Genomic DNA, 24330 nt, shown 5'->3' on the forward strand with positions numbered 1-24330 from the left:
ACATGGCAAAGGATGGGGATGTAGAGAGGGGTGAAGAATTGGGGTCATCACTGCAATCCACTGCAGGGAGAACTGTTTTAAAATGTACCTGGGATCTAAAGGGTAGATACGACCAAGTGATGATATGAAGAGGCCAATAGCATAGAAAGAAGAGTTGTTACTTACAGTTCCCTAGAAGAAGGGGGCACACCATGGCACCCAGGGCCACATGGGGGGTTGGTCAGGAGGCAGGAGCAAGGGGAAATCATGGGCAAGAGCCTTTATTAATTACTTATTACTATAGGTGGAATTTGTTAGGTGCAAACGTGCCATGTGGGGCAGGAAGCAAAACAGATTGTAGGGCTTGTGGTTGGAGAGTTTATAATACGATTTTTGTGTGCCCAGGAAAACCCAGTGATAATAGGGATACAAACAACTTTGGTCATTAGTTTGGCCCGTGATTTCAGGATGCCAATTCATCAGTTATAGAATACCAAGAGTGATTATTTCAGGGACCAGCAGTGTTTACCATATGAGCTTTGCCACGTAGCCACCTTCCTAGCCTAACCCGTGCACAAAGACGGATTTACATCAACAGTGAAAGGGAGGGGCTCAGAAAATGCTGGGCTAATGAAAAAGGGCCCAGCTTAAGAGCCAAAAAGAATGGGTCTCGAATTTTGATCCCATTGCTGGCATGCTGCAAAATCTTGGGAGGCTCACTTAACCTCTTTGGGCCTCAGTTTCTTTATTTGTAACATTGGAACAAAAGCCCCTACTCTGTATGCCTTCTAGGACAGGGAGACGTTTAAATAGGGTAATGAAAGCAGAAGTGCTTTGTAAGTGAAAAGCATGACTTCCACAACCATGATTCACTGCAGATATTTTGAGAGAGATTGATTAGGGAAGCAGCCAGGAAGGAGGACTCATCTCAGGCAAACAAAGAGCCTGGTCCTCTGCTGGGGTGGACCAAGACGAGCCTCTGGTCTCCTTTGGGAATACACTGATGGGAAGGAGGTCTGACATTTGCTGCTGGAGAAGGTGGGTCACTGTGTATTACACAGGGCAATGAACTTGGCTGACAAGAAAGCTCTGGTGGCCTCTGCTCTAGCATCCAGACTGTCCCTGTCCTCATGTCCTGGGTCCCCAAAGCCCATGTGCCTACTGATGCTGTGCGTGGGTCTGAAAACTGAGCGAGTAGGAGCAAAGCGCGCGCTCAGGGCCTCGCAAGGTAACAGGTGTGAGCGGGCAGCATCATTCAGCCAAAGTAAGAACTTCTGGGATTAGTTGAGGAGGGAGGGTAAGGTTGGGTGTGTGTGTGTGTTTGGGGGGAGCTTGTGACCCCTCCTTCCTCTGTAAGGTCACCTGATATCCTCTTCCTGCCCCCAGCAAGTCTGGTATTAGAAAGCACTGGGGCCTCTGTTTGGTCCAGACCACTCCAGGGCTCCAGAGCCCTCTCCCAGCCCACACACCTGGATCTGAGACCTTCTAGGAGGCTGGGGGTTCCTGATGCCCACAGCCATGGCGAAGCTCGTTTGAGAGCTCTTTGGGAGACTTAGGTCCCAGAGAAATATCTCTGTCCTCCCCAGCAGAGTGGAGTGATGGATACCAGTCGGTTCGCTTTCCAGATGGCCAGCCCTCAGGAGTGGGAATGAGAGGCTGGACAGACCCAGGTGTATGTATCAGAAATGGCTTTGGAAATCCAGACTTTTTGCTGGAAGGCTCAGGAAGTGGGTTCTGTGTGTGTGGGGACTCTGTCCGGATAGGGGGCACTGCGACAGCTGATTGCGAACTTTATTCCATTCCAAACTAGCTTAAGCAAAGAAAAAAAAAAAAAAAAGGCGAGGGTGGGGGGAGGATTTTGTTGGTTTCATTTACTGGAAAGTTCAGGAGTAGTTTTAGCTTTAGAGGTGCAAACGAGTATCTTTAGGGCTTATTTTCTTTCTGTGTTTCCTGACTTCTGCCCTGTGGGAATCCTTTACAGGTTCTAAGTGATGACCCCAGAATGCTTCCTCCCCATTTGGAGTTAAACCGAAAGAGGGTTGTCTCTTACCAGTTGCTCTGGCACAATTCCTGGGAGTCATCTGATAGAACCAGCTGGTGTCACACATCCATCGCTAAGCCCATACCTTTGCCTAGAGCAGTGCGTGTGCTGATTGACCAGGCTGGGGCCAGATTCTGTGTCCCTGGAGTGGGGACTCTTGGGTCACATGGACTGAGCATGGGGGAAGAGTTGTTCCCCAAAGGAAAACCAGAGTGCTGTTCGCGGGGAAATGGAGCATGGCTGAGTGGACAGTGCAGCCAGGATGCAGACACCGAGCCCTGAGTATGGGCGGGCAGCCCGGCCGGTGGGAGGGGATGGCCTGCTTGGGACCCTGGGCCTGTGCTTCCTCCGCTCTTCCTGCAGTGGGTAGGGCGAGAGAGAACAGCAAGCAAGCTTGCTTCCAGGCTAAGCAGAGAGGAGTCAGCAAGAATGGACCTTGTACTAAGGATGGAAATGAACTTAATTAGACCTAAGCGAGCCATTTGTCTCCAAGAAGTGACATTCAGTTTTCCCTGGAAGTCCCCAGATTAAGTGGTTTTGCAAAATGCCAAGGTGGAGGATTTTTCAGTGTGGGGAGAAAAAAAGACAGTAGTCAATCCAATTCTGGAAATTTGTGTTGAGCACAACCGAAGTACCAGGCCCCGTGCTAGGGCATGTGGAGACCCAGTCCCTAATGTTGAGGAGTCTGTGACAGGACCAGGAGAGTGAGATGAGGCCAGAAGACGCTAGTGCTGAAGGACGAGGCCACCGAGTTTCGGGGGAGAGGGGCAGGATGGGAGTGGGGTGTGGAGATCTTGTCTGGGCAGAGCAGTAGAGGTAGGCGTCATGGAGGAGGTGGCTGCACTGAGCCCGGAAGAATGGTTGAGGTGTTCGGGGGTAGCCTGCCCTTGGGGGTGGAGGCCGGGCACAAATGCCACCTGGCCTTCCTTACCTGGTCCAACCGTTGGTACAGCTGAGCCTGGAGCTGCCACTTGGGCCGCATCCTGGAAGCAGGTTGCTGGGACTGTTTAGGAAGATTATGTCCCATGCTTCACAGTGTTGCAGGGGGCAGGGGGAGGAGGAGTGGGGGGCCTCTGGTTCAGGCTCCATGAGTCTCTACACCGACTGAGTTAGAGAGGTGCAGGTGGGTGGACTCGGGGGGGATTCGCTAGCAGTCCGTGCCTGCTTTTGAATCTACAGGTGTGTACACACCTTTACCTACCTGTGTACACATGTGCTTATCAGCCCAAGTGTATGTCCTGTGTGTGCATGTAAGCATGTGTTTGTATGTGCACACATGCCTGTGGGCATGAGCCAGCATGCACGGCTGGGTGCACGTGTCTGTGCCGCAGTCTGCTAGTGCCTGGGTCTGCACATGCGTGGCTGAGTCCATGAACTTATCTCCGTGGGCCACATGTCAGTGTCCACGTGTGTCTGTAGACCTGCGGCCACACGAGTCTGTGGATACCTGCAGCTAGGTAGACGTGGGCTCACATGTGTCTTTTGTGCCCCGGGACCTCTCAGGGCTCATCCGACTGCAGGAGCTCATCATGGCCCCATCGAGGTACAGCATCCGCCTGAAGATCCGCCAGCTCCCCCTTGACTCCGATGACTCACGCCCGCTGCTCAAGGAGATGAAGCGAGGCCGGGAATTTCGCATTATCTTCGACTGCAGCCACACCATGGCCGCCCAGATCCTCAAGCAGGTGCGTGAGCCCCGGCCAGCGGGGGTGGTGGTTGGGGTCTGCCTGCCGCTTCTCCCACCCTCCCTCCCATTTCCATGATGTCAACCAGATCCAAGTTCGACCTCTAGTCTGCCTCTTTCCGGCTGTATGACCTTGGGTGGTCACTTTGCCTCTGTGAGCCTCAGTTTCACCAGCAGCAAATTGGACGCAGTGGTCTTGACACTCTGAGTTGGTATGAGGATGGGATGAGACGATGGTTGAGCTGCCCCAGCCAGGCCTGGCGCATGGAGGGTGCTGAGCAAATGCTAGTTTCCACGCCACCTCGGGGCAGGCGGGAGGCGGGGGCTGCGGAGAGGGAATAGAACACTGCGGGAAGCACGGGGAGGCCTGGGGGTCTCGGGAACAGCTCCCAGCATTCCTCTTCCAGCCACTGATTCCCTGCAGCCCGTGGCACTCGGTGTCACTCTCCCATCCCTGGGAGGTTTATCGAGCCTCTGTGCACCATCTGCTCAGCTCTGCAGCAACGGCAGCGGAGGAGAATGGCTCTCGGTCCTCGGCCGCGCCTCCGTTCCCGACACAGCCCAGGGTGGCATGCTGGGAACCAGGGCGAGCTCTGCCAGCCCCCTAAGAAACAAACAGCGAAATCGCTCACAGCCCCCCTCCGAGGGTGCCGCAGCCGAAAACAAAACCACTCTGATTCGAACCAGTGCTTTGTGTAAAAGGCAATTATGTGGTCCCAGAAAGCGAACCTGGTGATTGGAGGAGGCATTCTGTGGGGCCTTGACACATGGCCCCGGGAGAGGCTGGTGGCAGGGAAGGGTCACAGGGATGCAGGGGGAGAGGTGCTGAGCTGGCCAGGAATACGTTCAAGGCCTGCCCCGCACACCCTGCAAGGGGTGCCCAAGCTGAACGGCAGCCTCTGTCTTCCCCCAGAGGAAGTCCCACCCCAGGACCCTTCACACAGGGGCTAAAAAGTCATTTGAGAGCTTGAATCCTGCCTCTGCCCATGGGTGTTATATATCCAAGAACAAGTGGCCCCGGAGTCATCCCCTGCTCTGTAGATGGAGTGAAGGATCCCTCCCTGCCCTGGTTCTGGAGGATTCAGTGAGATGAGGCGAGGAAAGCGTTTATCCCAGTGCCCGGGGCACAGTCAGCATGGATGCGGCACACCTTTACACTCAGCGAGGAGGAAGTACATGCTCCCCAGAAATCCCTTAACCCTCAGTGTCCCGGCCAGCGGCGCCCAGTGCCTTCCTCCTCTTCCAGGCTTGTGCAACTGAGTAATAAAGACAATCCCAACTTGGGTTCACTGAGGAGTTACTCGGTGCCGGGTACACACACAGCTCCTCATTTATCGCCACCCTGGGAAGTGGGGGCGATTATCGTGCTCGGTTTCAGATGGGGAAACTGAGGCTCCGGGGGAAAGGATTGGGCCTGAGGTCATCCAGCCAGAAAGTCAGAATTCACTCCCCAGTTTGCTGACATGAAAACTCCTAGAATTGAAAATGAAGATTCTGTGCTCAGCCTGACCCTGAACTAAACCGAGGTGAGCACGTCTGCGTACTGAGGACTTCTTGAGCCTTTCACGGGCGAATGCGGGCTGTGAACCTCCAAGACCGGGAGGGAATGTGAAGCATTTTCAAAGTATATTTGACCCAGTGACATTTCCTCCTGGAGCACTTTGTGGGCCCGCATTCTGAAGAACTCTGTAGAAAACGCATGATGGTCATTAGTATTATAGATTATAGGCTTCTAATAAAATACATTAAATTTCATGATGGTGTAGAAGAGTAATTCACAGCAGCCATGTGGCCCGCTGTGTGGCCAAGCAGGACCCAAGACGCAGGGATGTGTCAGCCCTTCCGGGGGAGGCTCAGACTGAGGACAGACCCTCCTCGTCGGGCCTGGCTGGGCTGCTGGGAGCCAAGCTCCCACAGCCGTCTTTCTGGAGCCAGGACAGTGAGTTCAGCTGAGGAGAGTCAGGGCACTTGAGGAGGCGATGTTGGGCGGATTCCAGCAGCATCTCTCCAAGTGTGGCAGGCCCAGCGATGCTTACTAAAAAGGCAAACCTGGCCCTGCAGAATTTGGAATATTTGGAGAGCGTGGCCTAAGATTCTGCATGTTAATGTGTCACCCATGATTTTGCTGCACACTCCAGTGTGAAATCCACTGCTGTCTGCCAGACAGTCATTTTCCCCGTCTCAGAGGATGCCCCACTCCAAGCGGCCAGCCTCTCCCAACCCACCGCCAGCCTGTGCTGCCCCGGGTCCTCACCGCTCTCTCCCCGCTCCCTTCCCACCCCCCATCCCCCCTGCCAGGGTGGAGAGGGGGAGGGGCTTCTCAGGTGTTCCCTGCAGGGTGCTGACACTTTGCTCTCCTGTAGGCCATGGCCATGGGCATGATGACCGAGTACTACCACTTCATCTTCACCACCCTGGTAACGTACCTCCGAGTCCTGGCACGGGTCGGGGTGGGGCTCCCTCAGAACAAGGTTAACCCCGGGGGGAGACAGTTGCAGCAGCTAGAGGAGATTCAGGCTGGACTTGCTTCCTAAGGCTGTAGGTGTGGCCCCAGGCAAGGGCACACATTTGCCTTTGTGGCCTGCCCACTTTGAGGAGTGACATCTTGTTGTGACTAAAGGCAGGGACTCTAGAACCTGCCAGTGTGCACACAAGCCCCTCTGCTTGCCGGCTGTGAGACCTCGCAGAGATAATTTAACCTCCCTCAGTTTCTCCCTCTGCAAAATGGGCATGATCATGGCTCCTACCTCCCAGGATTGTTGTGAGAACTGAATGAGTTCGTGAACTAAAGCGCTGGGAGCAGTGCCTGCTCGTGTGAAGGGCTGTTGTTACGACAATGACCCTTGGCCCCAGCCCACACGCCCCCACACAGGTCCCAGGCCTCAGGCCTCAGGCCTCACGCAACAACGGGAGTTGCCACTTTGGATTCCTGTGACATCCACGCTCAGGTCTGCCCACTCGCTATCAGCTGGGGCCAGCCCACCTGCGGGCTCCAGATGGGTCCTGTCCAAACCTTGAGATCATTGAGGGCCATTTAAACCCATTAGGGTAATTAGCTGTGGTCTGAGATCAGCAGAATAAAGAGATCCCTGTGCCAAAGGGGGCACCAACCCCCAGCCACCCTGCCTGGGGGCCAGATGCCCTGGATGTCACTGCGGCCCCGGGTAGACTCTTACCCAGCCCAGATATGGGGCAAGTGACAGCATCACTAAACATCCTGTGGCTGAAACCAGCGCCCGAAATCTGTGTCAGACTTGCCACTGCAGTCTTGCAAGCCTCTAGCTGTGTTCCTTCGTTCACCCAGCACCCAGCTAACATTCCTTACCCAGCACCTGTATTCAACTGAGTATCTCAAGACGACTGGCACTGAGGCCTGCCCTCAGGGAGCTCTCATCCTGCCCAGTCTGCATCTCTATGTGTAACTCGTTCGGCCGGCTTGTGCCATCACAAGCCATCACATCAGATGGCCACGGGGCACAGCAGAAGGAGACGCCGGGTGCCACAGAGCTGGTGGAAGGTGGGGAATTTCAGGCAGTCTTTACAGGAAAGAAGATGTTTGAACTGGACCTTGAAGGATCAATAGGAGTTCACCAAGGAGAGAGAGGAAGGGCATTCCACATAGAAGGAACAGCATAAGCAAAGGCCAGGAGGCAGGTTAGCTCTTCAAGGCTCACTCTGGTTGATTGCCAGAGCCAGCTGTGTTCATCTCTTCCTGGCTCCACTTTCAGTCAGTGACATCCTGCAAGTAGCTTGAGATTGGCCAAAGTGGGAGTATTCACACCACAGAAGTTGGCAAATGCTACAAATAAGAGGTTCCTCCCTGAGAGCTGGTTATTAAGCATTTCCCAGCATACAACTGCTTGTTACCCTCTCTCCACCCCCAACCCTGTGCCCATGGCAGAGCTCAGGGGCCACCCTGCCCACTCTTCTGATCCAGAGCCCAGACCTGGAGACCTGCCAGGAGCCTTGGTGGGAGAAAGGGATGCTGGAAGCTGGTGACTAAGACCAGGTACCTTCTGCCCTGGTCCCTTCTGGATTTCTATCCACCCGAGCGAGCTTCTCCCCTGGGAAAGTCATTGGAGGCTGGAGGATGAGGTCATCAGATCCCCAATATTCCACCTCCGTATGGAGCTAGGAGCAGGGCAGAGGAGCAAGGCTGGGATGGTGGGGTGGGGCACATGCCAGGCGCCCGAGGCCCTGTCTCCAGGCATGGCAGCCCTGGGCTCCTAGGGTGTTGAGTCCAACCTCTGGGCCCTTAGAGGTCCCCACCAGCCCTGTGCCAGCTCAGTGCATTCTTCCCACACTTCCATCCTGCTGGCTTACCTCTCTGAGTCCTCACCGCTCTGAGCTGCTGTAACAAAGCCCTGGCGTCCATGCAGGAATAGACAAGGGAGGAGCAGGCAGACCTCCCGGGACCGCTGTGGTCCCCCTGCAGACCGTGCCCATCCCCCCTCCACATTACTTCCCAGTTCAGTGAGAGGAGAGCAGGCCTCGGAGGCATAGATAAGGTTGAGAGTCCCTTTAGCACCAGGGACTGTGCACGTGGGCAGATTGCTTAGCTTCCCTGGGCCTCAGTTTCCTTGCCTCTAAAATGGGAATCATTTGTGACGCCTCTGGACTTCAGATCCTTCATTCGGCCTCTTTTGGTTTCAAGGAGCAGAGCTCACTCAAGTAACTTCAAGTCACTAGAGACTCAAGAATGAACCACCAGGCCACAAGAGCAGATGTGGAGAGTGGTTCTGGATCCAGAGCAACCGTGGACATCACGAGAATTATGGTTCCAACCCTCTGCCCTGAGACTCAGCCAGCCTCTTCCGTTTCCCTCTCTCTGCCCATTGCTCCCTCCCCCTGCTCTCGGCCTCAGCTCCGTCCTCGCAGTCTCTGTTCCCTGGAAACTTCAGCTCATCACAGCTGCCCCCTGCTGACCATCCGTTCTGCCTCTGCTGCTTCTCACCACCGCTTTCTCTGAGTGTTACCCACCTTCCCCAGGTCAAATTTCGGACTGACCAAGCACCAGCCATTGCTTCTCAACAGGGCACTATATAGGCATTTGAGGCTGGACATTTAATCCTTCCGGAATGTCCTGCCCACTATAGAATGTTTAGCATCCCTGTCCCTGCTCACTAATTTCCAGGCTGGGTGACAAATAAATAAATGCGATCCGCACATTTTCAAATGTCCCCAGGATAGGGGCTGAGTCATCAGCCAGACTGTAGCAACCCCCCCTTGGGAGGTGACCACTCCTTGGCTGTCAGCCGAGGTCTGGCAGTGGGGGGCAGAGTACAGTGGGCTCACAGAATCTAAGTCATGGCCACCAAGCAGAAGGGCTGGGGCATTGGGAGAGCCCTTCAGAAGCGGCAGGAGCAAAATCCACAGATCTCATTCACCCACCCTGAGTATTGACCCCTCGTCCACTGTGTCCACACAGGGCCTGTGGTTAAGTCCTCTTTGTGCTTTGCTTCCGGTCTTAGCTCCGGACAGTCAATTAAAAGCATCTCTGCCTGGCTCGTGCCCTCATTCCAAGGCCAGAGGGAGTGTCCCCTCAGGGAGCTCTCAGCCCTGAGGCCCGACCTGACCTTCTAGACAAGACTCTGGAGAAGGCACCACCCCAGTACGCCAGCGGCTCTCCGCATTAATGCCAGTGCCAGCGTGAGGTCAGGGTTGGACTTCTCGGAAGGAGGGGCAGGGCAGTATCCTTGCACCATGGGGCAGTATCCTAGCCCAAAAGAGTGTCTGCTTTCCCTACTTTTTATGGGGGTTTTTTTGTTTTTGTTTTTTTGGCCACACTGCGCAGCATGTGGAATCTCAGTTGCCAACCAGGGATCGAACCTGTAGCCCTTGCAGTGGAAGCACAGAGTCTTAACCACTGAACCATCAGGGAAGTCCCTGCTTTCCTCACTTTTACATTTCCTTAATTCAGTCATTCATATACTCACTTATCCAGCAGGCATATACATATGCTCTCAAGGTCCCAGGTACCAAGCTAGGCACTTGGGTGAGACGGGGTGTCTAGAGCTGGATCCAACACAAAGCTCACCAGCTGGTAGCTTCCTTTGGGCACATGAGGCTCAAGGACGGTGCCCAGTTTACCTCTATATCTGCAGTGCCCACATAGCACCTGGAATACAGTAGGTGCTCATTAATGCCTGAATGAATGAATATAATACAAAGTAGAAAGTAATCAGTGAAATTAACATCCTCATCATAGCAACAGTGACGTCCACCGACTCTGGCGCCAGTCCGCCTGAGTTAGAATCGAGATTCTTCCACTTCCTTGGGCAAGTTACTTCACGTCACTTTGCCTCATTCCCCATCTGTAAAATGGCCACAAGAACAGTACCATTTCATAGGACTCTTATGCTGAGCATTAAGCGAGTATGTTGACATCAGTAAAGCACTAAGGAAAGTGTTACTTGGTACTATGTAAGAGTTAAATTGATTAATTAAATAATTCCTGCTTATATATTTTATGCGCTCAGTATACCCCATCTCATCCAAAATTCTGAACAACTCTCCAAGGGGAGGATGACTTTCCCAATTTTACAGAAAAGTAGAAACTGAGGCTCAGAGAGGTCACTCAGTAACAAAAGGAGCAGAGCAAGGATTTTGACGAGCTGGGACCTGTCCAGCTCCAAAGCCCTCTGCTGAAGCTTGTGCCGAGAGCCGCACGCAGTGTCGCCTGGCTTCCTCTGTCTGGCTCCGGCTCGGATTCCACAGGCTGTGATGGTCCAGGCATCACGTGATTGACACTAATGCGGGGAACAGAGCCTCCACAAATCTCAGCGGCACCCACACTTCACAGGTTCCAAAGCCCTTTCTCCACATCGCTGATTTTCCTCTTCACAGGGCAGTCTGTGCTCCCCATTAACTGATGGGGAAACCTGGGACCAGAGAGGTTGAGTGAACTACCTGGAGTCTCCCAGCAGATCAGTGATAAAAGCCTTGGCTCCTGGCTTCTGTTCCAGCCCACTGTCCTTCCTCCCCATGCCTCTCTGAGGGTCAGGAAGAGCCAATCCTTCCAGAGAGGCACAGTCCCTGCAATACAAATAGTTCATGCAGTGGAATACGTGTGTGTGTTGGGGGGTTGGGCTGCAGCGGGTACCAGGGTATCTCCCAGCAGCTCCCCATATGCCAGGGCATCAGCTATGTCGCCTGGGTCCCCGTGTCCTGCTTCCGGCTCCAGCTCCAATTTCCTCCTTCCAGCCCCGTTGGCTTGAGAGTCTACCTCATGATTGTGCCCCTCTGTGCCCATTGGTCAATCGTGGCTGTATGTGGGAGGGCAGTGGCATTTGGCATTTATCGCCTTCCCTTTAGGAGACCCACGTCACCAATTCTTTGTGTCTAAAAAATTCTCCAAACTTGCTTCTCCCATGCAGAAGACATTTTAATTACCCCAGCTGCCATTATCTGTTCCAGCCAGCTTTGAGCCATTCCCAGATAACCCCGCGTTAATCAGCCCCAGCTGAGCCCCTGGTACATGTCATGTGTAGGTAAAAGCCTGGAGGTGAAAAGAGAATTATAATAAATTAATAGATAAGCAATCACAATTAATGCCGCTTCTCGGCAATAACAGTTATATCATGGGAAAGATATTTTCATCTGTCATTCCTTAAGGCGATGTTTTCCGAGCTGCAGCTTCTACCCAGTCAGACCCATGGGGTGCTAATGAATTAGTCTATTATGTTATGCTGAATGTTTCTAAAAGGTCCCTCGTTGATACTGAATTCAATGTGTCAACATTTGGCATGGAGAACAGCAACTTTTTGCCAAGCAGCAAGGTTGTGCACAGTTCACTGTGTACAGCACATGGGGTCTCAGCCCAGGGCAGTTTGGACAAAAAATTGGAGCCGGACAAAGAGGCCTCTTTTCCAGCTCCACATGATCGCTGCCCTCATGTCACAGGGATGGTGGTACTCAGTGCCACAAGCCCTACAACACTTTGCAGCTAAGTACAGGCTCAGGGTGACAGGGATGAAGGTGACTCTGGCAGTGACACCCCATCGTGCCCCCTCCCAGGCTGTGATTGGCCACAGCCACTGTGTGAGTGTCAGCCAGCTCAGTGCTGCATCTGGAAACCGGAAGGGCTGATGTCGCCAGCACCCGAGTCCCCACCGAAGCCAGAGATGCTGCCCTTCTCACTGAGTCCGGCTGGCGTTTAGTCCTCAGGGAAGTGAGCTGAGTCACGGAGGCTCTAGGCAGGCTCATGTTGGGCATCTTTCAGGCCTTAGGTATCAGGTCAACACTGAATTGGAGAAGAGGCTGAGCCCCGTGCAGAGGTAGAGGGAGGAGGGCGCCCCCTGGAGGCAGAGCTCAGCTTCTCTTCTGTGGCCCCAGCAGTTCAGCTCTGGCCCCAAACTTGCATTCACCGCCCTACACAGCAAAATCCCTCCATCTCCCCAGACCCACCTCCTTCAAAGGCAGTTTAGGGAAGCTCTCTTGTCTCTAAAGCAGTACCCTTGAGGGGTCATCCTCCACCTCAGGCAATTTGCCAAACCACTCCTAACTTGTAGCCCCATAGAAATCTCCTCCTGAGAGGAGGATGTAAAACACTGGCCTCTCCATTCCAGGCTCTTCCCAGTGCTGTTTAGGTACCCTAGAGAGCTACGCAGCTGGCTGACCCTTCTTTCCACTTTGGGTGATGGGAGCCCAGGGACTCCTAGGGGACACAGATGCAGACATGGACAGTTGTTATCAGAGGGGTGAAAGCAAAGAGGTCCCAAGATAAGAGCAGAAGCACCCTTGACCCACCCTATTGTGTGATAGTAGTAGAGTAGTAGTCAAGGGAGGCTTCCCAAAAGAGGTGACAAGCTGACTCTCAGAGTGAGCCCACCCCAGGAGGATTGAGAAGACAGGCATTCCAGCCCAGGGATAGAGCACGCACAAAGACACTGGCCTAGAGAAGCTGCATGATGGGGGCAGGGGCCAGCGAGGAACGGGGAAGGGAGACAAAAGCAGTTTGGTGTTCCTGGGGCAAATATGAGAGGGGGGTGGGAAGAAAAGTGAGGCCAGAGGGGTGGAGAGCCTTGCAAGGTATACTAAGGAATTTGTGCTTTTTCTGAAAAGGCAAGAAGGAGCCGTTGAAATATGCCAAGCAGGGGAGTGACAGGGTTGGGTTTATTCTTCAGAAAGACCCCTCTGAATGCTGTGTGGTGGGTGACTGAGATATCCAGAGGTGGGAACCAAGGGCTGGTCATAGGACAGAGGGAGGGCTCGGGAGCTGGTGGCCTGGGTTTGACGCCATTGCTCCCCAGCTGTGTAACCTTGAGCAAAAGACCTAACCTCTCTGTGACTCAGTTCCTTCCTCTAAAATGGGTGATAATAACACCCTCCTCGTAAGGTGAAAATGGGAATGAAGCGAGTTAATACACCTAAGGCACATAGAAACTGTTCTGAGGTTTATAGGTGCTCAGTAAGTGTTAGCTCCTTGCAATTGTTTTTGTCTTTTGCCAAGAGAGGTAAGTCAGGAGGATGCAACTCATGTCTGCTCCTCTCTTCCAATAACCCAGTCATGTCCCTGGGGGCTGAGTCCATAGCTGTCACAACCTGCTGCCAGAGAAGGCAGAACATGAATGTTTGTCAGCACTTCCGTGGTGTCTACCATGCACCAGACACGTTCTAAGTACATCTATTAACCCGTTTCTTCCTCGTGACAACCCTATATGGCAGGTACTATTATCATTCCCATTTTTCAGATGAGGCAACTGAGGAAAGGAGAGTAGATGGCCTGGCCTGATGGTCTGTGCTCATAACCATCACCTGGGTCTGCCCAGTGAGCTGTTCTCAGGGAGCAGCTGTGGGAAGAGAGGCCTCCTTCCAATGTGTTTCCCCCCTCTCCCTCTGATTGAACAGGTCTCCCCGTCTAAGCCCAGACCCCTCTCTGTGTGTTTCCCAGTTAGGAGTAATAGCTTAGATTAGCGGCTTCTCAAAACACAGATTGAGGCCCCACCCCACATTCTCTATGGCCCATACTTTCCAAAAAATGCTCCAAAAACAATTCTGGTGCGTATCTTGTGCCTGACAACCACTGGGGACATAAAGCACGGGGATTTTTAAATGGGACAGACACGGTGTACTAGTAAATGTGTACAACCAGCTGTCCAGAAAGGGGGAAAACCCAGATATATAGTGCTTGCCAGTTTTCATGGTGTAAATACTCCCACCATGGCCAACATCAAGCTACCAATGAATATCACTGAGCGCAGAGTCAAGAAGTGCTGACGTTTAGCTCTTACAAGCCACTGAGATGGACCTGGGAACGGTTTCTGCGCTGCCTTCATGAGCTCTATGACCTTAGGCAAGTCACCTCACCTCTCTGGCCCTGTTTCCTCCTCTCTTAAAAGGGAATACTATTAAATACCTACTTTATAGGGGATTGTGAAGATCAGATGATACACTCCATTGCGTGGGGCTGAGCACACTGCCCACCCTCCACTCCCCACTGAGACTGGGGCCACAGAGACACCCTCTGGTCAATTCCATGGAGACTCCGCCATCTACTCCCGCCCAGCCCCTCCCCCAGCCCAAATCCTGGCTTTGAATCAGGGCCCTATTTGTTTGGGCAAGGCTGAGACTAGACTTTCTTGCTTGGGCTCAAATCTGCTCTCAGCCTCTCCCCTAATCCCTAAACCCTTAAAGAGGAAACCAACAGAGTGTATTCCAGACGGAGGCCAGCTGGAGTTACAGGAGGAACAGCAGGAGATCAGCATGAATTAGGAACATCTCAGAGACCAGAGGAAGCCAGCACGGTGTGAAAGAGCTGCTCTGTGGGCTCCAGGTTTTATCCCTCATTATCTTTCCATGAGCCATCATTGATTTAACTGAAGCTGGGACTGTGATGGGGCCAGATGTTACTCCTGACATCTGCAGCCATGGAGAGACAAATACACTGTCCCCGGCCACTCTGTCCCAGCATGGGAGGGAGTGACTGAGTTGAGGGACCCGGGAAAGAGGACGGGCAGTGGGGGGCAGCATGGAAGGCAGCTGGATGAGAGGGGAATGTGCAAAAGAATAGACAATGGATGAAGAGGAGCTCAGACCTGAAGACTCACTTTCCCCACTAGTGGGATGAGGCCCATCTAGATTGTCAACATTACACGTTTCAAAAAGTAACCTAAGTGTCCATCAACAGATGCATGGATAAAGAAGATGTGGCACATATATACAATGGAATATTACTCAGTCATAAAAAGAAACGAAATTGAGTTATTTGTAGTGAGGTGGATGGACCTAGAGTCTGTCATACAGAGTGAAGTAAGTCAGAAAGAGAAAACAAATACCATATGCTAACACATATATATGGAATCTAAGAAAGGAAAAAAAAAAGGTCATGAAGAACCTAGGGGTAAGATGGGAATAAAGACACAGACCTACTAGAGAATGGACTTGAGGATATGGGGAGGGGGAAGGGTAAGCTGGGACAAAGTGAGACAGTGGCATGGACATATATACACTACCAAACGTAAAATAGATAGCTAGTGGGAAGCAGCCGCATAGCACAGGGAGGTCAGCTCGGTGGTTTGTGACCACCTAGAGGGGTGGGATAGGGAGGGTGGGAGGGAGGGAGACACAAGAGGGAAGAGATAAGGGAACATATGTATATGTATAACTGATTCACTTTGTTGTAAAGCAGAAACTAACACACCATTGTAAAGCAATTATACTCCAATAAAGATGTTTAAAAAAAATTTTTTAAACACACAATTACCATATGACCCAGCAATAGTAATAAAGACCTATGTTCATCAAAAAAAAAAAAAATAACACGACTCTTATGCAAATATAGAATGAACACGTGTGAAAGGTATTCAAGTCATGAACAAAGGAACCAGTAGGATGACAACGCTGGCTCAAAGAGCATTTGAAGGATTGAGTATTTATAGGTATTTGGTGTAGGGGGAACATAAGATAAGATGGCTAAGTTAGACAGAAAAATGGATTAATATTCTACAGGACAATAAAACCACCACCTTGGGGACTATCTTTTCTATGGGCAGAAATCTACGTATTAGCTCAGAATCTGGGCCTTTAACCAGTAGCCGACAGCGAAGCCAAACCCGGGTGCATTCTCCCGGAGAACTGCACAATCCCGGGAGGGCCTGTAAGCGATGCTTCTATGTGACATTGAAAGGACGCGCTGCTCTCCGTCTGCCTTATCTCCAACTTTGGGTAATTTTTCTTAAGACGACAGAGCTCTGCTCCGCTCCTCACACCAGCCCCCACCTCGTGCCAGCTCTTCTCAGCCTAGCACCTGGCCCCTCCCTCTTCAGCCAACCCCCCTCTTTCCCTTTGCCCCCTGCCCTCCCCAGCTCACCATGCCCCAGAGCTAAAGCTGGCAGGAGGGGCTGAAGCTGGGCTGCCCCCGTACATTAAGGCCTGTCTTCCTGGCTTTTAGGCCATTGCACCAGACGGGACATGACCTGGCCCACAGACAGACAGACTGACTGCTCCTAGGAGGCAGGGGGTGAGGGGGCCTGGCTGATGATGTGGGGCAAGGGTAGAGAAGAGGACAGCTATACTCCTTCAGTCTCAGGCAGAAGAGACTATTTTAATTTAATTCTTTTATCCAAGTGTAGTTGATTGACAGTGTTGTATAAGGTGTGCAGCAAAGTGATTCAGTTATGCATGTATATCTATATATCTATTCTTTTTCAGATTCTTTTCCATTGTAGGTTATTACAAGATGTTGACTATAGTTCCCTGTGCTATACAGTAGGTCCTTGTTGTTTATCTGTTTTATATACAGTAGTGTGTATCTGTTAATCCCAAACTCCTAATTTATCCCTCCCTCACCTTTCCCTTTGGTAACCCTAAGTTTGTTTTCAGAAGAGACTGTTTTAAAATACCCTCTCTGGGGGGATAAAATCCTCCCTTCACCCTCCCTCTGGGTAACTTGGAGATGCCCAGACGCAATGCCCTTTGTCTTCCCAAAGCGGACGTCCCCCATCAGAGGATGACGGTCATGACCATTATCAAGCTCCTTTGCTGTTCCAGGCTGGGCATTTGATGTCTACTGCTTCACTGGGGCCTAAAGAGGAGTCATGATCCCCATTCTGTAGATGAAGAAACAGGCTGAGCAGTGTGTCTGAGGTCCAGCAGAGTAAGTGGGGTCAGCCACCAGGCAGGCTGGCTGGACTCCTCCACGCTCAAGTGGACTCCAAGCGCAATGCTCCCATGGGTGCTCCATCCTCACTGCTGAGCCTCACCTCCACAGGGCTCTGCAGGGAGCTGCGGCTGCTCTGGGGCCCCAGTAGGGAGTGTGGGAGGTGAGGCTGGAACTCACAGCCAGGCCACACCTTTGTTTACTGAAACTCTCTCTGTCAAGGATCTTTATGCATTAGACCTGGAGCCCTACCGCTACTCAGGGGTGAACCTGACGGGATTCCGGATCCTCAACGTGGACAACCCCCATGTCTCGGCCATCGTGGAGAAGTGGTCCATGGAGCGGCTGCAGGCGGCTCCCCGGGCAGAGTCTGGCCTGTTGGATGGAGTGATGATGGTACTGCAGCCGGGAGGGCCAGACCTGGGGGCTCCCCTCCCTCCCTCCTTCCCATCATTCCTTCCTCTGCCCCTCCGTTCCTCCCTCCCTCTTTCCATTCCTTTTCCTTCCTTCCTCCCTTCCTTCCTTCCTTCCTCCCTCCCTCCCTTCCTTCCTTCCTTCCTTCCTTCCTCCCTCCCTCCCTCCCTCCTCCCTCTCCTCCTCCCTTCCTTCTCTCCTTCTTCCCTGTTTCTTTTTTCCCTCCCACTACTTTCCTTCTTAAGACCTGCCCTGTATCTGCCAGACCTTGGGCCAGGGGCCAGGGACACAAAGGAATCAGACAGAGTCCCACCCCAAGTGTGGGAGTGCAGGCACGGAAACAGGTGGTTACAGAGAGTAGGAATAAGGACTAGTGGGTGCTGGGCACGGGGGACTTTCAGTTGTGGCTGGCAGGAGGCTGGGGAGGCCGGAAAACTGAAGGTGTGCGTAGGGGCAGGCGATAGCAGGGACAACGGCACGGGGTGGCGGGGCCTGGCAGAGAAGGTCTGAGCTGCAGAGGGAGGGAGTCCGGTGTCTGCAGAGCTGCAGAGGCAATCCGAGCTTGGCTTCCCACTCGGAGCAGGGACACGGTCACCTCCAGGGTCTCAGGGCCTTTCCCTCACCAGGACCCCCTTCCCTCTGGTTGGGGAGGAGAAGGGAGACAGGGCAGGGTGGGCTGAGGACTCTCGGGCCCGAGCTACTCTCAGGCAACCCTGGGCCTCCCCTCCAGACTGATGCGGCCTTACTGTACGACGCCGTCCACATCGTGTCCGTGTGCTACCAGCGGGCACCCCAGATGACCGTGAACTCCCTGCAGTGCCATCGGCACAAGGCGTGGCGCTTTGGCGGCCGCTTCATGAACTTCATCAAGGAGGTGAGTGCCCCCCACTCACCAGGACGGCGCCAGGGCCATCTCCTGGGGGCCGCAGAGCAGTCAAGGGCCCAAGTTGGGGAGTCAGACAGCACTGATTTCCAATCCACGTGAACTTGGGCCAGTTGCCTCACATCTCTGAGCCTGTTTCCTAGGGTGAAGATGGGCTCAATAGGGACCAATCTAAGAGGATGACTAAGGGGCTGAGTCTTTGGCATATAGTACGTGTTCAGTGGGCGGTCGGCGTTGTCAGCAGGACAAAGAGTGGGCTTTAAATGACAACAGATGAGGGTCTTTGCCTCCAGCTGTGTGACCTCAGGCAATCTAGGGAAACTTGCTGAGCCTTGGCTGCCTCATGGGGATGCTGTGAAGACGAAATGAGGCACCATGTGGACAGTGCTTAGTCCCGAGGGCAGAGGAGGCCCATCGGCCAACTTCCCAGCCAGGGTCCCTGCTGGGACCCGGCTCTCCTGGCACCATGGCAACCATGAAGAAGTCCCATCCATGGAGCTGATTCAAAGGAACCAGAGAGCAGAACCTGTCCTGTTGCTGAGAGGATGACCATGGAAATACACAGTGCCAAAGTTTAGTTTCAGACTCTCCATCACTGTTCTCCTTACAGATGGCAGAGTTTATTGTTCACATTTTACACATGGGGATGCTCAGGCCTGGGCTTGTACCTTGGCTCCATCACAACAAGCTGCGTGACTTTGGGTGAGATGATTAGCTCTTTGATCCTGTTTCCTCAACTGTAAAATGGGTATAGTAAGAGTTCCTGCCGCAAAGCATTGTTGAAAAAACAGGGTGAAAAACTATGTGCGAAGCATGTAGCCCAAGGCTAGGCAGAGTCAAGTCCCAGTAATGGTAGGTGAGGAAGGCTCAGGGGGCCAAGATCTAGGCAGGGTTACTCTGAGTCAGAGGGAGTGACCTGTCCAGGGCAACAACAAGTGCAGTTAGGGGAAGCCCTCTAGGAGGGCTCCATATAGACCACCTCTTTGCAGCCATCACGATGGACCAGGAACGAAGCAGTCTGCTTTGAGAGTTCATTCATTTATTCACTACCTATTTGTGCAGGTCTGCTGGGTGGCCGGCACTGAGCCATGCGCTGGGGATCCAATGGGGCTAAAACAGACGGGCCCCTGCACGGACAGAGCTCACCGCCTAGGGAGACGTCCATCAAGTCATCCCATTAATGAACGTAATCCCATACGCAAAGGAAGGCCACACAGTGAGGGTAAATAGCAAAGAAACCCACCACTCAGCAGACAGAGCAGCTTGTCCGGAGGTCCCAGTTCACCATGACTGCTTGGGACGAGGCCAGTGACACCTCCTGTGTTTTAGAAAGACACTAAAAGGCATACGGCTTTAAAGTCTGATGCACTGCCTTTGGGCTTTTCTCTGCCTCTTACCAGCTGTGCGGCTTTAGATAAATTCCTGGACATTCCCGAGTGTTAGTTGCCTCACCTGGCAAACACCAGCTAGTAGTCATCATGAGGGAGCACTTATATCCTTGGCACCAGTCCCCTCAGCCCTAGAAGGGGCTCCAGTATCAGATGTTATGGTAGAAGAGGACAATGAGAGTCCCTTCTCATCCTACCCCTCAGAACTGCGGAGGAAGTCTGATTGTCCGATGCCCTGAGCGAGGCCTGGCTGGCCTGGGCAATCACCGGCTTGTTCTCTGGGAACTCGAAAGCCTGATTTCCAGCCCCGTGAGCCTCCTTCCTCGGCAGGCTCCAACCCAGTAGCTAGAGGTTGGCATGGGTTTCTCAGTGACGGAGCCCACAACCCTAGGACCCTTAGGAGCCAGACGTAAGTGTCTTTGAAGCTTAACTACTTTTTAGCTGTGTGGCCTTAGATAAGCTACTGAACCTCTCTGTGCTGCAGGTCCTCCCGTACAATGGAGATAATACCAGGTCTGTTGTAGGTGTAAGTGAGTTGTGGTGTGTGAAGCACTTAGGGCAGCGCCTGGCACAGAGCAAGTGCCAAGCTGATTGGCTGCTCTTACTATTATTTCTATCATCACGACTGTCGTCACTCTGGCTTCTTGCTCCCTGGTGGGTTTCCAGCTAAAGAGGATCTCCAGGCCCCAGAGCTTCAGGGACGTCCCCTACCCATTCACCCTTGCCCCCCGCAGCGCTCGAGGCTCAGTCCTGAAGCCCTAAAGGGAGCAGATGAGTCACTGTCGTGCCACAGAAAGGGTAGCCTCCTTCTCCTCCACCCCCCCACCCGGCACCGGCACCGACCGGCCCACACTGGCATACCTGGCCCTCCTGTTTCCTGGCCCCGGCCCAGTGAACAGCCCTTACCACTCACTCTTCTTCATAGAGTCCTTTCACAAACAACTTCGTCTCCAGTCCATTTTAGGGCAGTGGAGACCGAGGCCCAGAGCAGCTGCGGGGCTCCCTCATGGCCCTACAGCTGGCCACCCCCGGGACCCAGGTACCCTGCCTGAGCCCAGTACACCGTCTTCCCTCAGACCATTCCCAAGTTGCCTGTTTCCCCATCTGCCTGCGTGACAGTAAATCATTTTAAAGACTTGGCATTTCCGAGAGGAGCTGGAAAATACCAGGCCGGAGTTCAGAGCGTGTGAAGCGTCTTTCATTTAGCAAGTCCTGCGTGGCAGCTGGAAGGGGCGGGAGGGCTGGGAAATGTCACGGGGAGGAGCTGCCAGCGGCTCCCTGCCCTGGCCCTGCCCCTGCCCGACTGCCCACAGACAGGCCACGCACCTGCTGACATTTAATTCCTCTGTAGCTGACAGGGAGGAAGGCTTCCCTCCAGTGCAGGTCTGAAGGCACCTGCTGTGATTTCCCTGGGGGCTGAGAGGTAGCCCAAGGGGGGAGGGGCCACAGGCAGAGGATGGGGGAGGCAGAGGGGCTGGGGAGCGAGCCTCAAGGAAGCTGAGCCTCCCTGTGAAGTCATAAACAGTGGCCTTCACCGTCACCGATGCATTTTTTTAATTGAAGTAAAATAATGTATAACATTATGTAAGTTTCAGGTGTACAACGTTATAGTTCCACATCTGTATACATTACACAGCGATCACTGCTGAAGGTCTAGTTACCATCCATCACCATACAGTTGACCCCTCCGCCCTGTGTGCCCATGCCCCAGCCCCCTTCCCCACTGGTAACCACCAATCTGCTCTCTGAGTCAGATGCATCTTTAAATCTCCGTCCCCAACCCCAATCTCCAGATCCCTGGGCTTCATAAACTCTCCCCAGTCAATTTGGGCATGATGACCCCAGCTCTTCAGCTCCACTGAGCACAGTGAGAATCTGCCCGGCACCACCATTACTTGGGACCCACAGAGCTCAGTCCCTCTTCGAGCCTCAGTGGCCATGACTGTAAAATGGGGGCAATCATGACACCCACCTTGCAGGACCGTGATGTGAAGCGGATGAGCTCCTGCAGGGAAGCTAATCACGGATGAGGCTTCTGTGATAGGGTTTCTCCTGAGGCCTCAGGCCATGGCCCAAGTGACCATCCCTCCCCCTCCAGCCAAGGGCCAGCCCTAATCCAAGGAAGCCCTATGGAAGGAGGCTGACTAAGGAAAAATAATAGCCGGGGTTGTATATGCCAGGCACTGTGCTAAGCCCTTTATGCACTTTTGTTACCACCCGTGAAATAGGTCATTTTCTTCTTCCCGAAGCTCAGAGAGGTTGGATGCTTTGTACAAAGCACTCCTTCCATCCCCTTTTGATTTCCAGCGTCCCGGAACCCTCCTAGGCGTACCCCTCCGCCTGAGCTAATATAACACATGCCTGTCTACACGCTAATACACAAGACTTGACAGTGCCGGACAGCTGCCCGAGTGCTCGGCCGTACACGGGCCTCTCACTCTTGTGGCCTCTCCCGTTGCGGAGCACAGGCTCCAGACGCGCAGGCTCAGCGGCCATGGCTCACGGGCCCAGCCGCTCCGCGGCATGTGGGATCTTCCCGGATCAGGGCACGCACCCGTGTCCCTTGCATCGGCAGGCGGACTCTCAACCACTGCGCCACCAGGGAAGCCATCCCGTGGGTTTTAATGTGGAATCTGTAGATAGGCGTCCAGGGATCTGGGAACCCGTGAACTTGTGGGTCGTATTGTGAGTGCAAGGGGAACCTTCAGCCATGGAGAGGCTCTGGAGCCCTCTCCAGGATCTGCAAGGTTCATGACCCCAGTGGGGTGAGGAACCCACGGGGCCCATGTGCCGAGGCTGCTGTGGAGGCTGCATGAGGCGAGCAGTGTGAAGCCCCTTGTATCACTAACGCTATGGGCCTGCAGGCAAGGTGTATCTAGAAGGGGAGTGGCAAGCTTTTTCTATAAAAAGGGTCAGGTAGTAAATATTTTGGACTTTGCAGACCAGTCTCTATTGCAACTATTCAACTGCAAAGTTGCAGCTCAAAAGCCGTCAAAGACAATAGGTACACCCTATGGGCGTGGCTGTGATCTCATAAACTGTTTACAGAAACAGGCAATGGGGCTTCCCTGGTGGCTCAGTGGTTGAGAGTCCGCCTGCCGATGCAGGGGACACGGGTTCGTGCCCCGGTCCGGGAAGATCCCACGTGCCGCGGAGCGGCTGGGCCCGTGGGCCATGGCCGCTGAGCCTGCGCGTCCGGAGCCTGTGCTCCACAACAGGAGAGGCCACAACAGTGAGAGGCCCGCGTACCGCAAAAAAAAAAAACAGGCAATGGGCCCATTTGGGCTTTGACCCATAGTTTGCCAACCCCTGCTTTAGAAGATGGAGCCCTTCTTAGTTTGGGTCCTGTTCCTTCTCTGAACCTCTGCCTGCCTGTCTCTGTGTTAATGATGCTAAAGGCAAGAAAAAGTAGCAAAAGTGCCATTTATTCAGGTCTTAGGTTGTACCAGGCACTGTTCTCCATTTTTCAAGGGACTTAACTCATTTCGCCCTCATAGCATTTTGGTAAGATGGGTAATATTATTAGTTCCATTTTACAGATGAGGAAACTGAGGCAGCGAGGTGAAATGAAAGCCCAGGTCCAACTGGGGTTGGACCCTGTATTCTGACCCCAGTTCTTAACCAGGGCATGGGTGGAGCAGGGGCAGGGGTGGGAGACCTTCTCTGTCACCCCCGGCTCTCTGGGGGCTACTCCCAAGTGTTTGGTCCTACAGCCAGAGCTGGCCTGGCCCCTTGGCTTTCTGCCCCTCAGCAGGTCTCGCCTGCCGCGGCCTGCCTGCCTCCTTGCCCGTCTCTGGGGACCCAACATGGACTCCCCCTTCTCGTGGCTTCAAGGCGGGGGCTCATCTGAGCGCATCTATGATCAGTGTTGTACATGAGAAGGTGCGAGTGTAAAGCTGGCTGAAGAGCATAATAGAATTTATGGAAATTGCTGGCTCGTACCACAGCCCTAGCAATGATGGAGGTGATTATTAATTAATCATGGTCTTGGGGGAACAGTATCAGTGCAAGGAGTAATTAAAATGAAGCATTGTACAGTTGTACCGAATGATGATTTATGAGCCCGAGGAATTGCTGCTCTGCCCTCTCCCCTCCGGCAGGCTCAATGGGAAGGATTAACGGGAAGGATTGTTTTCAACAAAACCAGTGGCTTACGGATGGATTTCGATCTGGACATCATCAGCCTGAAGGAAGATGGCCTAGAGAAGGTGTGTGGGCTCAGGAGTGGGAGGGCAGGCCAACAAGCAGAGGCTCTTTAAATCCCCTACAACAGACCCCAGGCAGAGACCCAGAGCGAGGGGCAAGACCCAGTCCATCTGCCCCCTTGGGACTCAACATGACCCAGTGTGACCAGTGCCTTGGCCCATCAGAGAACATGAAGGCCTTCTCAGACTGGAGGGGTGCAGAACCCAGTGGCCTGTCCATGGCAGATACCCAACCCATCACCCTGTGAGCAAGGGCCATCCGAGATGCTTACCCTGGAAAGGAGATGAGAGGCTCAAGGGGCAGACGGACTAAGTCCCTGCAGGGCTGTCATGGGGCAGAGGGACAGGCGTGTCCTTAGGTAAGAGAAACTTTCTAATGACCAGGGGATGCCTGCATGGGGAGTGATGAGCTCACTGTCACTGGAGACATTTAAGCAAAGACTGAACAAAGCGATTGCTTGTCTGGGGGACTGGAGGTGATTCTTGCTCTTGGAGAGAGGTTGAAGCAGGTGGATTCTGAACTCCCCACTGTATGCTTCTAAGGCCTCTGTGATTCCGGGGAATTTCAATGCAGAAAGCAAGCCCACGGGGCTGGGCCTCCCATCTGGTTGCCATAGAAATGTTTGTAATGGGGCCG

The 24330-nt window shown here is 53.3% G+C and overlaps 1 protein-coding gene across 2 annotated transcripts in view; it reads left to right on the forward strand.

The window, feature by feature from the left end:
• The window catches only part of GRIK3 (glutamate ionotropic receptor kainate type subunit 3), a 239892-nt gene that overhangs the window by 158904 nt on the left and 56658 nt on the right, over positions 1 to 24330 (forward strand). For both annotated transcript variants that reach the window (XM_033422124.2, XM_004266449.3), the window contains exons 4-8: positions 3524 to 3705; positions 6068 to 6121; positions 17026 to 17199; positions 17948 to 18091; positions 23589 to 23696. In XM_033422124.2, the coding sequence (XP_033278015.1) occupies positions 3524 to 3705; positions 6068 to 6121; positions 17026 to 17199; positions 17948 to 18091; positions 23589 to 23696 (662 nt within the window). The remainder of the gene's footprint in view (positions 1 to 3523; positions 3706 to 6067; positions 6122 to 17025; positions 17200 to 17947; positions 18092 to 23588; positions 23697 to 24330) is intronic.

The sequence above is a fragment of the Orcinus orca genome, chromosome 1 (genome assembly GCF_937001465.1).
Source record: "Orcinus orca chromosome 1, mOrcOrc1.1, whole genome shotgun sequence".
In the NCBI taxonomy this organism is placed as follows: Eukaryota; Metazoa; Chordata; class Mammalia; order Artiodactyla; family Delphinidae; genus Orcinus; species Orcinus orca.